The 13,806-nt window shown below is 44.9% G+C and overlaps 1 protein-coding gene across 1 annotated transcript in view; it reads left to right on the top strand.

The window, feature by feature from the left end:
- Positions 1 to 12,092, top strand: part of samd10b (sterile alpha motif domain containing 10b) — a 33,410-nt gene extending 21,318 nt beyond the window's left edge. The window contains exons 3-5 of the mRNA XM_047040364.1: positions 952 to 1,120; positions 5,128 to 5,268; positions 10,141 to 12,092. Of these exons, the coding sequence (XP_046896320.1) occupies positions 952 to 1,120; positions 5,128 to 5,268; positions 10,141 to 10,163 (333 nt within the window). The 3' untranslated portion in view covers positions 10,164 to 12,092. The remainder of the gene's footprint in view (positions 1 to 951; positions 1,121 to 5,127; positions 5,269 to 10,140) is intronic.
- Positions 12,093 to 13,806: the final 1,714 nt, after the last annotated feature.

Below are 13,806 nucleotides of genomic sequence, written 5' to 3'. Positions count from 1 at the left end.
TAACATGCACAATATGAATGAGTGAGACAGAGAGTGAGTGGAGATGATTTTGCACGACCACACTTCATAGTGGAAATCAAGGAGACTATCTGTGACTTCTGTTCAATCCTGTCTTTCTTATCATGCCACGCATGTTGAGAGAGAGGGAGAGAGAGAGAGAGACTGGCTCTGTCATATGAATAATCTTTCTCTGGAAGAGGAAATGGGGAGGAAAGACCTCTAGTTCCAACCTTATTAACTGTCCATGACCTCATTAACAAGCCTTATTAACCCCCGCCCAGCCCACTGTCAATACTGTGACAATTGTTGGCAGTGGCCATTTACTTTGCGTGTGTGTGTGTGTGTGTGTGAGAGATGAGGCTGACAGACACTAGGGCAACCGATGCTGCAGAGATCCCAGTCAGAGCTCTTGTTGCTGATTGAAAATGTGAGATGACCTGGAAAATAGAAGGTTCAATACACACACACACACCCAAACAGGCACACACACACACACACACATACATACACACACACACATGCATCGATACACACACACACTGAAACTGAACACTGAACTGTGGGTTCACAGTCTAGTCTCCTAGGAACTACATACAGTACAGCATGTAGTCATGGCTACAAACATCTTGTTTTGAAAAATTAGAAGAATGATAAGCAAACTGTGTATCATACAGGGCAGGGAAGTCATGTGATGCTAGTTAGCAGGGACAAAGGGATGTTTGGGATTTTCCCTGAGAACATTGACACCTTATGCTGTTCTTTTGGTGTTTAAATGTATTTGCGTGCGTGTGTGTGTGTGCATGTGCATGTGTGGGATTGCATAAACAAACAGAAGTCTGCTTTTTCAAGTGGAAAAGTGATTACAGAACCATTTATTTGAAGCAATTTGAAGAAAATGAAAAAGCAGCCATTAATCCTGTGTGTGTGCGTGTGCGTGTGCATGTGCTTCAGCTGCGTCCAGGCGAGGCCTTCACTGTGTACCACACCAGTCCTACGCTGTCCAGCCTTTCCAAACCAGTGGTGCTGTGGACTCAGCAGGACGTCTGCAAGTGGCTCAAGAAGCACTGTCCTCACAACTACCTGACCTACGTGGAGGCTTTCTCTCACCATGCCATCACAGGTAACACACACACACACAGCACACACTAACACACCACACACAAACACAGCACACACACACACAGCACACACACACAGCACACACACACACAGCACACACACACAGCACACACACAGCACACACACACACAGCACACACACACACACACAGCACACACACAGCACACACACAGCACACACACACAGCGCACACACAGCACACACAGCACACAAAAACACGGACATGTACCTGTACAAGTCAGCATGCCCATAAACAGTCTATGGAGATGTGGATGTAGTTGATGTAACTGATGTTTTCCTGAAGTTGTTTTAGTCCAGAAGGTGGGAGAGGTACAGGCGCTGAAAGGCTTACTGTTTGAAATCAAAACTCACTCAAGTTTTATTTTTAGTTTCCTGGTTCCAGAGCTTAGCTTTTTCAACTAGGGAACTTAAAGACGGTTTACACCCAAATCTCCCAAAGAAGATTTAGGTGCATTCATGCTTGGCTAAGAATGAACACTGTGTCTTTTATGAAAGAAAGGGAAAGCTATGGGAACAGAAATGGTTTACTGTAACCACCACACACACACACACACACAGATCTACACACACACACACACACACACACACACACACACACAAACACACACACACAGATCTACACACACACACACACAAACACACACACACAGATCTACACACACACACACACACAGATCTACACACACACACAAACACACACACACACACACACAAACACATGCAGACACACACACACAGATCTACACACACACACACACACACACACAAACACACACACACATACATAGTGCCTTAGCCTTGAGAGGGTAGACATATGGAGCAGCTCCTTTCAGAGTCTCTCACAGAGAACAGATTGCTTTTTTCTGCTGCAGGGTCAGCCACCACTCACTTATTCACTCAGCACCTCGATACACACACGCCACACACACACACACACACCTGGAGACACAACACACACACACCTGGAGACACAACACACACACACACCTGGAGACACGACACACACACAGGCCTGGAGACTCAACGCACACACACACAGATATGCCACACATTATTTGTATCTGTCTGCCTCAGGGTTCCAGATAACCCATCAAAAAGGATGTTGCCACTGTAGCAGCAAAAGCAGAACTCCTCTTTTATGTATTCACTCAGCTATCTCCCCTCAACACACACCCTGACAAACACACACACCCACACACACACACACGGGGACACAGACACATTTCTTTATGTATACACCAGCAACATTCTACTGCTATAACAGCTTATAGTATGGCTCTTTTTGGAATGGCCATTGTTAAATGGTGAAATCTACAGACACTGCTCAGGTGGTAGTATTGGTCTGTATCCACTGTACTGAACTCATTGTGTTTGTACAGCAAGACAGCTCTCTTATCTGAATGTCTGCCATAGTGGCCGGTGCCACTCTACTGCAAACACTTTGTACACAATTTGAGAGGTAGCTGATACAATATGTACCTTTTTTCAGTGTGTGTGTGTGTCTGTGTGACTACCGTCTGCAGTCCTAGTGCCCTTTCACACCAGAAATAAATTGAAAACATATTCATGAAAGGAGCCATATTCCTCTCAGTCTCTCTCTGTTGTCTGACTAAAGTGTTTTTATCTTCACGGCCATGACAGTAACAGCTTCAGCCTGCCCTCAGACAGTTGTTAAGAACCAATTAATTTTGTGGGCGAATAGAACATGTCTGTCTCTCCAGAAGAAACAGAAGCTTTTGTTTTCTTCTCTTCCAATTTTTGTTCTCGTGTTGACAACTCCGTTCTGTCTATCTGCAGGCCATTATTGGATGCGGCTGTATCAAGTCTGTCAGTGAGGAATTGATTGGAGCTATATTCATCAGCTGGGTCTCGTTTGTTTCCAGGGAGACCAAGGCCAGTAGTTTCTAGGACACACTGTTTCTGGGGGCAGGAGGGAGACACACCAACTGATGCAAAGAGTAGTGGGAATAGGAAATGTGTGTGTGTGTGTGTGTGTGTGCATGGAGGGTGGGGTGAATGTGTGTGTTTTTGTGTATGATAAACCTCAAGCTGATATGATTCAAAACACAAAAGTTACTCTCTACTCTAAACTTTGTGGTCTTTCATTGTATTGACTTGATAAGGATGTGACTGTGTGTCTCGTGTGAGAGAAACAGAAAGATAGAGATGTTAAAAGCCCCTGGGCATGGAGATAAAGGACTGTAGATCAGAGGGGAACCCAATCCCTTCCACAGACAAGCAGCAGGAACAATGTCTTGGAAATACAGCACATGCTCACACACTCGTGGGTACGTATGCACGCATACATCCATTAAGAGAGATAACCTTGCTGTTTGTTGAAGCATTGTCTCTTTGAAGTAGCCAGGAGGCCAACTCTGATATCTTCCTTTGTGATAGCTGCATGGGGAAACTCAGCCTTAGTGGAGGTGCGTGTGTCCTGACCTTCTGTCAGAATGTAGGTCAATGTCCTCTCCTCCTCTCCTCTCCCTCTCCCTTTCTCTCCTCTCCTCTCATTTCCTGTCTTCTCCTCGTTTCCCCTCCTCTACTCTCTTCCTCTCCTCTCCTCTCCTCTCATCCTCTTTTCTTTTCTCTTCTGCTCTGCTCTCCTCTCTCCCTCTCTTCTCTTCTCCTGTCCTATCCCATCCTGGACTGTCTTGTAGTCTATTCTATAGAATAACGTTATAGAACTGAGACAACTAATCCATGTTAATAATAGTACAATATAATCCTAGTTTGTTACACAAAGCTGTATCCTGAAATAATGATATTTGTATGCATCATACAATCATGACTTAACACAATACAGGTAAGGAGAAGCAGAAGACAGGTGTGTTTGTTTTGCATCCTTGAGGAGTAGCAACCTCTCTGGGTGGGGAAGTGTGAGAGTTCTGAGTACAAGACAAAGAAGCACGAAACTGAAATGCATGTCTCCATCAAGTACATTAGCCCTTTGTCCATAAGACTACCACCAACCGCTGAGAAGAAAAAGGGGAAAGATCTAATATGAAATGAGAAGAAAGAAAATATCAGAAGAATGGAAGGGGAGGACTTCACTGCCCAGTGGCCCACAGGCAGACATAAGAGTAGGAATCAGACACAGGAATCACTTCTCCCTTTTTATATTCTCCCTGATAAAAGATCACTGCTGAAACGTTATTAAGGACATTTATATTTCATAGTCAGAGAGGAGGGGGTGCGGTTAGGATGGCTGTCAATTCCTCGCCCCCTCTCTCCTTTCTTCACCCTCTCCCTTCACCTCTCCCTCCTTCCCTTCCTCCCCTCCCCTCGTCTCTCCTCTGCCACAGTACTATTTATTACTAACATGGCTACATGTGTGGCATTAAACAGCTACAGAATATGAGAAGGAATAACAAGCACGGGTTAAATGTCTTCCCCAATGTATGTGTCTGCACGAGCGTGTGTGTTTGAACAGATTTGTCCATGTTCACAGAGGGGAAATGAGAATGGATGGATTGATTTGGAAAGGGAACAGCATGAGTAATGAGACTAATTATGATGTGGACCTCACATAGGGCTGCTGCAGGTATGATAGATTCACCATTGAAGGACAAATCCCTGCCCTGCTGTGTGTGTGTGTGTGTGTGTGTGCACATGATAATGTGTGATGTTTAGATTGGGTAATGGCATGGTAAATGTGTGGTGAAATAACTTTTTGTAAAGCTGGCCTGGAGAGATGCTTCCTGTACTAATGTGTTGTTCACTGTTATTAACTTGGTGAATCCAGCATAAAAGATGAAAATACATCATTGACATTCAGATGCATATTAGAAGGCTAAAGACAGCCCCCCTCCCCTCCCCACGCACTGCCAGAACACAGCTGAAAATGGTTCCTCAGATGGTTTTGTTTCAAACTTTCTTCTAGGGTGTCAGGTCTCCTAACATCAGCCCCCTCTCTCTCTCTCTCTCTCTCTCTCTCTCTCTCTCTCTCTCTCTCTCTCTCTCTCTCCCCCTCCCTCGCCTGCCCAGGGCGTGCGCTGCTGCGTCTCAACGGGGAGAAGCTGCAGAGGATGGGCATCGTCCAGGAGACGCTCAGACAGGAAGTCCTCCAGCAGGTCCTCCAGCTTCAGGTTCGAGAGGAGGTCCGGAACCTTCAGCTGCTCAGCAGAGGTCAGGCCTGTGGCTGTGTGTGTGTGGCTGTGTGTGTGTGTGTGTGTGTGTGTGTGTGTGTGGCTGTGTGTGTGCTGTAGTGTTGAGGTGTAGTGTTGAGGTGTAGTGTTGAGGTGTAGTGTTGACATCAAGTGTTGAGGTGTAGGCTTGTGTTCAGATTGTGTACGTTTCTTCAGGCTGACTGATGTGTTCCTTAAGCACAGTGCTGACAGGCTGGATGGACAGGACAGACAGATGGCATCTCAACAGACGGTCTCCTGGAACTAATGTTGCCTTCATGTGCATCCCCCCACCAGATATGGTTGGAAGTCCCAATGACAGTCTGACTGTGTGCTTGGTGCCCCTCACTCAAGAGAGACCAAGGAAATTAAAATGCTGTGTAGGACACTTTTATTAATAGAGTGAAGCAAATGTAATTTACCAGTTCAACAGGCCTTGACTCTGAGCTATATGAGATAGCTAATTGGGTGCCCTCGCAAAACACCTGAGGTTCTGCTAGGTGAGGGTGAGAGATGGGGTGTATGTGTAGGGACGGGAGAGGTTGCAGGTCTGTAGGCAACATGATGAGAGATGATGATGAGCTGGTGGTAAACGACCAAAGCATTGCCCCCGTAGCAAAATGCTGTTTCCAACTTGGTAATTCAGTGCTCTTGCATTCTTTCAAAAGCATGTTGGCAAGTTATGTCAAAACATTTATTCATATCAAATGAACATTGTCTTCTTCTGGTCAAGCTTTACAATAATATTGTAAAGGAAATACATTGTGCTTATAGTACATACCAGAGGTACTAGCCTGTACCTCCAAACATTGTGGGAAATGAACCTGTGTTTGCAGCTCAGATACTGCTCAGATCACTGATACATCTTGATGTAGAAATCCATTAGGAATAATGAGATAATAATGATCTCTATGTTGGTGAACATTGGTCCCAGCCTTGTGAATTTTGTTTGTCTTAATATCTGCTCAGTTATTTTCACACAACAACTGTTTGTACTGTAGGCGACCTGATTGGTTATATGGACCAGACAAATCATCAAATCATCTAAACATTCCACCCACGAGGTGCAGCCGGTCTCAAATAAATTGCGTGAGAAAGACGCTTATTTAATTTTTGCCTAGAGTGTTAGACGGTATCACAGATTCCACATTTTCAATCCTTGTCTCTCTCAAATCTGCTTCTGCCAGCCATGCCCTAAACCACAAGCTCTCAGTACCATGTCATTGTTCTAACATGCCAGACCTCAAACTGAGATTGAAGCCCTGTAGGCTGTCATACCTGATTCATCTTCTAGAACTGAACACAGTATTAAATATCGATCAGTCACTAACTCCAGAGTAAACCAGGTGAGCAAGAGTAGACGTCTGATGGTGTGCTGTTAAAGTGGTCTGAACTGTGAATGAGGTCACTTTCACTAAAAGTCACTTTCAGATCCTCTTGAATGTCTAGAATTTCTAGAAGTTCACCTGATATGCCCCGAAGTGTTTTCTCGAGACTCTTTTTGTGTCCTCAGGCCACCTTCATCATAGAAAATAAGAGATGGAAAGAAAAAGAAGAGGAGATGAGAGGGAAAAGGCTACCTTCATCACTGTTTTGCTTCTCTGTATTCAGGCCCCTTCACCCCCTGCTTCACCTGGGTGTCTCTTCTAGATGTGGGCTGTTTCCAATGCTGACTGATGAGATGTAATGATGTGTGATAGATCTGGAAGCAGCGTGTGTGTCACCCAAAGGGTGGAGGCATTGGGGGTCGATAAGAATGAGAAGATTGAATAGAAGTGTTAAGGGCATGACATGAGTTACTGTCGCAGTTGGAAGCATAGAGAGAGAGGGGAGAGAGAGGAGAGTTGTGGAGAGGGGTCAGGGTGATGATGGGGGGTGGGGGTATGACATGCAAGGCAGGGCAGAAATATATATTAAACATAGGGGGCAGAGATTACTGTATAGAACCACTCGGATGTGGTGATGAGGATTGTGGGAGAGGTGGAGATTGCGGGGGGGAGAGGTAGGTAGAGTGTAGGCAGTTGTGCATGGTATGTCCTCAGTAATGGAGCTTGCAACCAGCCCTTATATGGAGATGTAGTTGTGGGGAGAGAGAGGACCAGCTGCCTGCCTCAGTGCACTCCCCTGGCCCTGCACTCTGCTCCTCAGTAATCTAGCTCGGGGAGCCTCACTAGCTCACAGCTCAATACTTGAGATTCACAGCAAACGCAAAACCCTATTACTTCAGTTGCAAATGATTTCCAAAAATGCTCCCCACACAATCACAGGCAGAGATAATGAGAAAAAATATCTGGTAAATAAAAATTGAGTTGTGTGTGTCTGTGTGTGTATGTGGGTAATTTGTGTGTGTGTATGTGTGTCATGCAGCCAGTTTTTGAATGTGTTCAGTGCCTTTGTTAAGGCCTTACAAAGCAGCTCCATTGTTCTGCATGGCAGTGCCTGGGTCTTTGTTGGACTTGCGTGCCACTGTCTGAAAGTCACTTTTCCGCGGGTGCGTGTTTACTTAGCGCAAACCTATGTGCTAACATATATTTGATCACTCTCCTTTCAAAGCTCTCCAAGATTCTCCGCAGGACACATCTACTGGCATTCATCTCCTAAAAGAATAATAGACTACAGTATGCATCGATGGCAGCACTGTATCTTTATGAATTCATAACCTCTTGGCAGATCTCATAGAACCATGTGTGTGTGTGCTTGTGTGTCTGGGATAGGAGTAATACAGTAACAGCAGCAGTAGCAACCAGTAACACAGTAACAGCAGTAACACAGTAAAACAGTAACACAGTAGCACAGTAACACAGTAACAGCAGTAACAGCAGTAACAGCAGTAACACAGTAACCCAGTAACCCAGTAACACAGTAACAGCAGTAACACAGTAACACAGTAACCCAGTAACACAGTAACAGCAGTAAGAGCAGTAGCACAGTAACAGCAGTAACACGGTAACACAGCCACAGTTCAGGTGGCTGAGCGGTTAGGGAAATGGGCTAGTAATCCGAAGGTTGCTGGTTCGATTCCTGGCTGTGCCAAATGACGTTATGTCCTTGGGCAAGGCACTTCACCCTATTCGCCTCGGGGGGAATGTCCCTGTACTTACTGTAAGTCGCTCTGGATAAGAGTGTCTGCTAAATGACTAAATGTAAATGTTAATGTAACACAGTAACAGCAGTAACACAGTAACACAGTAACAGAGTAACACCTGGCTTGGCCACAGGGGAGCAGTGTACTCCTACCTAGCCTCGGCATGTTAGTGTCTCTTTGTTTATTCTCTCTATGGTAAACTGTCTGTCCCTCCTTGGAACGTCTTCTTTCCCAGGCTTTGTGTGTATGTGTGTGTGTGTGTGTTGCCATCTGGCTGGTCTCAAAGTCTCAGTGGTAATTAGCGGAGAACCAGAATGACGTTGATCCCCCCCCCCCCCCCACTTCTCCAAAACTGTTGTCAGCAACACCTCAGTTGCTGTGGGAGCGCTCACCAGGGTAACCTTGTCGTTGGGAGCGTTGTTTTGATGCTCTGTGCCCTTGAGGAGCCCCTTAGAGTCACACGCAGGGCTCTGTCTACCCAATGAACTGTGCTTACTAGATGAATAGGCTCAACCAGGGAGTGTGGCAGGCACACAAAAGAAGAACATTACATGTTTCTTCAACACAGGTATACCTTCACACCTATTCCCCAACCCTAATCAACCCCCCCCCCCCTTTCTCCCTTTCTCCTCTAAGCTATAAGCTCCACATAGGCTCTATGGGAAACACAGTGAACCCATCTTCCAAAGATCAGCAGGTAGACAGCCGCTGTCTCCAACAGAACCACCAGCTAGTCATGTTAAACATGTCTGTTGTGTTTGAGGAGACAGGTGGCTCCTCATCTCCATCCACCAGGGGAGTCGGACTCAGACTTGAAATGCCAGACGTCTGCCCCCCTCTCCCTTGCTTTCCATCCATCTAAAACTCAGAAAGCCTGCTGCCCATAGTCACCTGGAGGCACCTCAGGCTGAGACAACTGCGAGTTGTCAAGGAAACCAACTGGGCACATCTGTTGTCTCCAGAAATAGAGAGGCAGGCCAAAGGAAGAGTGATAACTAAGATATGATGCCGTACATCCGTCTGTCTGCCTGTCTGTCTGTCTGCCTGTCTGTCCATCTGCCTGTCTGCCTGTCTGTATGCCTGTCTGCCTGTCCGTCTGCCTGTCTGTCTGTATGTAAGTCTGTCTCTCTGTCTGTCTATCTGGCTGTCGGTCTGACTGTGCTGTCTGACTAGAGACTAGCAGGCCCACATAGGAAAGTGTGCATCTGAGTTATGATCCCATCTGCCTCCCCTTCACATAAATCCTGACAGGAGATGGTTGAACATCTGGCCCATCCATCCATCTCTCTCTCCCTCCCTGACCACCCGATTCTACACACTTCCTGTCTTTCTAATGTCACGCAGGCCATATATCCCCAAAAGTGTTTTACTTTCAAATGTTATGCTTGAGAATATGCCCACTGTGAGTCTGAGTGCTTTGCTTTTTCCTTTACATCACTGATGGTTTCACCATCTACAGTCTCTATACCAGGGATGAGGGCCAGTGTTGGAACTGGTTGTAAATAAACTCCTATCGCAAAGGGCAACAACGATATCTTATTGAGGTCAGTAAAAGGCTATGAACTCAGGATTCATGGATTAGAAAGGTCCTCAAAGACTGGATGGAAGGCTTAGGAGGGAAGGATTGGCAGGGGTTCAAGTGGCAGGGGTCCTGGATGAAGCAGAGTTGTGCGTGCGTGTGTGTGTGTGTCTGTTGTGTATGGACAAGGCCATGGAGTGAGCGATAACCAATGATGTTGTCTATTTAATAATGCATACCCCCCTGATCTTTTTCTCTCTTTTCTGCAGCCTCCTTTGGAAACTTCTCTTAGCTCGTCCCTCCATCCATCTGGCAGTCGTCTCTCCTCCTCTTCTGGCACGGCCCTTCTCCAGTGGCAGCAGGAGGACCTGCGTTATGCAGATATGCCAGGGCAGAATCCTCTGAAAGGAGAAGAGAAGGGCCTATAGACTAGAGACTGGAGGATCTCCAGTCACCCTGGCCAAGCTGAGGAACTGAGCCCTCATGAAAAAGACTAAGACTGAGACAATCCCCTGCTCAACACTAGGGCACACACTGTAACATAGACAGAATTTATGAGATTCACAACTCCCCATGATTCAATCGCCACCACTTTATTGGCCTGACGCTTGGATGTTCAATCAGAACTTGAAGATTATGGCTCCATTGTGTGTCTTCTTGTTCTTGTTGGCAGTTAGGGCCGTGCTGACATTGATGTGAGAAGGGATGAGTGTAGATTCCTCGGTAGTGTCATGCTACGTACCTCACAACAACATGGTTCCACCTTGTAGCTGCTCCTGGCTCCGTCACAGTCTGTTTAGTTCCTACGCATCATTTGATCATGTCCATACCTTTGAACACTTCCACACAGAATACTTCCATACTGAGTTCCGTAAAGTGTTGGTCTGAAAATGGTTTACCGATCGCACTCACTGTAAAGACACTTTGAAGTATAAATACTAGAGTGAACGGCTCCTAATAGTTTTTGCTTAGGGATTAAGTATCACAGCAAGGTAGGGATGAGGGAAATTGAATCGATCCTCACTGTTGTTACATGACTGAATGTGTCCTCATTATGCTACTGATGATGGTCATGCCAAATTCCTTCCTCATACTTCATTATGTATTTTCTCCTCTCAGGATTTTCTTTTGGGAATATGTATAGTTTTTATAGATTTACAGTTACACACAGCATACAGTTCATGTTGTCACGCACTCTAATCCCCAGAGCACACTCTTATCTTTTACATTTAAATTTTGGAACGGTGTCCTCGTGTGCAGAATGCCATTGCCCCATGTGCTGTTTTTGTACTGTAAATGAACAATGTCACTGCTGAGTCTGACCGACATATATTTGAACGTAGTAGAGTGATGAAACTGTAGGCCTATGTAGATACCATGTCCTTTTACCTTTAGTATTTTTCAGATTAAATGAATTTGGTAGACATGCTGACATTGAGATTATATGTGTTTGTTTGTGTCCTCTGTGTCTGATGAAGCAATAATTTAACCGTAGTTGACTGGGAGATTAAAATATTCCCTTAAGAATTTCTAGAAGCAGGACTTTCCAAGGCATGAAGTTGCAGTATTTATGAGTACTGTGTGTCTGTATGGTTCAGTAGAGTTAGATGTTTAGGAGGCATATTCTAGAACCCTTAACAACATGTGCTGTCCTGCTTACACATATAACGGACAACTGGAGTCATAAGGACTAGCAGTTACATTGGGTCAGAAAAGCAATGTTACACGACGTCAGACATTTAATTCATTTAGCAGATACTTTTATTCAAAGCCTCATACAAATACTGCATTTAGAAAGTACAGCAGAATATCAAGAAGTTCATAGATATACAGTATTTTGGGTGTTAAGAGTCAAGGAACAACCTGTATTGAAGTTGAGACTGTGTTAGCTGTGGGGGAATTGGAGCAAAGCATTGATAGATAAACATGTTGTAGCAAATGTTCCTGCTCCCCTGAGGAGAAGCAATCCATCCGCCTACTCCTGGTTGACACTGTGAATCCAAGTGCACAGACAACCTAACCAGATATGAGATTTGCAGCATGACAGTGAGTCCTCAACCTAAATCCTCAAGCAAGCAACACACAGTACCAGGTGAATTTGTTCCTACCCTGAGAAATGATGTTTGCATTGCAAGAATGATCCTTCACATTAATTCAGCTAAATTAACACCATCTCTCCAACAGACCCTTCTTCCGTCTTGCCTTCCTCCCTCCATTCACTGAAAATTAGTTTTTGGAGGCTGAATGGAATATGTAGTACTGTTAGTTGGAATGAACACTGTGTTTTCCAGTTTTTTGACTAAACTGTAGATGAACCAACCTGCATTTTTTGTTTACTCTGTCAGATGATGATGATAATGGATGTATTGTTTGTTTTGAATATGTTATGCAAATATGTTATGGAGTTTTAAGAATATTTACTTCTTGTTGTACAGATATAAAGAACTATGGAATATGAATAAACTTTTGATACATAAAATTACATGGATGTGTCAAGATTTTTCCCACAGTTGTGGTAACACCAGTGACACCATTAAAGTGCATACCAAGTGCATCCTCACACACCAAAAAACACACTGACATTTTCTCTTCCTGTTTCTTCCTGCCACCACAGTTGTGATAGAGGTAGAAGGTTTAGTAGGTGAGCTGGTCTGCTAGTTTATTCAAGCTCTGCCCTCAGTGAGCCATGACACACACAGCGTTGGAGTAAAGCAAAACCGTTTTACCCCAGTAGCCATCTCTAATCGCAAAGGCACACTGTTTTTTCTTTTTTCTTTCATTTATTCTTTCTTTCTTCAGTTACTAATTCCTTTCTTAACAGGATCCTCACTTCATTATTCCCACAAGGACCCTTCTGTTGAACTAGGGGATCAAAAATGACATGTATCATGCATCTATGGTGATGGAAAAAGAAAATTGCATAAAGGTTGTCTAGAAACAAGGGAAGGAGAGAGAGCGAGGGTTGAGGGAGAGAACAGAGGGAGAGATAAGAGGAGAATGTCACACATTGCCCAGGCATGGTCTGTCTGCCACCTTGCACCTGCGCCCTGACCTGTCACTCACAGCCTCTGAGTCACAGCTCTGGGCGTGTGAATACCAAACAGGCTTGTTGACACCCTGGGAGCCAATTACAGGGAGTCGCCAAGCGTTCCACCTGTAATCACATGGAGATGCTTCCATGGTAAACAGATCTGGTCAACAGGCCGTTACTCTCCTACTATCACTGGAGCATTTACATATTGAGCAGATGGTTAGAGACTGTGGTTTAGACTAATTAGGGGAATCATTTTAATCAAGGTTTTCTGTCTTTCTTTCTATTTATCTTTCATGCTCTCTTTCAACCACAGGCAAAATCTTGTACTAGTTTGGAGGCCTCAGGAATAGCACATATCCATATCTATTTCTCTTCTTTGCCTCACATTCCCCTGCTTAGAGAACAGACCAATTCACCTGACAGTGTTCATCATCCATTTAACAAGCTTCTGCCTCCTCAGCATAGAGAGGGCTGTGCACATCACTGGCTCCATAAAACCATTAATACCCTGTCAAACAGGAAGGTGCTAGAACCATTCATTAGACACGTCAACTAGGAGACTTGTGGGAGATGGATCAGTACTTCAGGTGTGACAGTGTCTCTGCAGGGGACTGGCAGGTGTCAGAAGGTAAAAGCTTTCATTCAAACAATTCAGTCCACAGGGATAATGCATGATGAATCCTCCCGTGAGCTTTCACAATGAGATGGGACCTTTATCATAACAGTTTGAGGACAGCTGTCAACAAGGCCATGAGACCATGTCATACCACAGTCATGTGATGGTATGATCTGATTGGATTTCAATTCCAGGGACTACCCGGCATGAGAGCCAGTGGGACAACAGCACACTCCAGTGGCTAAGTAAGACCAGTGCCTGCACACTGGGTTTGGCACAGAGTAA

The sequence above is a fragment of the Hypomesus transpacificus genome, chromosome 18, assembly GCF_021917145.1.
Source record: "Hypomesus transpacificus isolate Combined female chromosome 18, fHypTra1, whole genome shotgun sequence".
NCBI classification, from domain to species: domain Eukaryota; kingdom Metazoa; phylum Chordata; class Actinopteri; order Osmeriformes; family Osmeridae; genus Hypomesus; species Hypomesus transpacificus.
The sequence above is the reverse complement of the archived record's forward strand: the minus strand, read 5'-3'. Positions and strand labels throughout refer to the sequence as shown.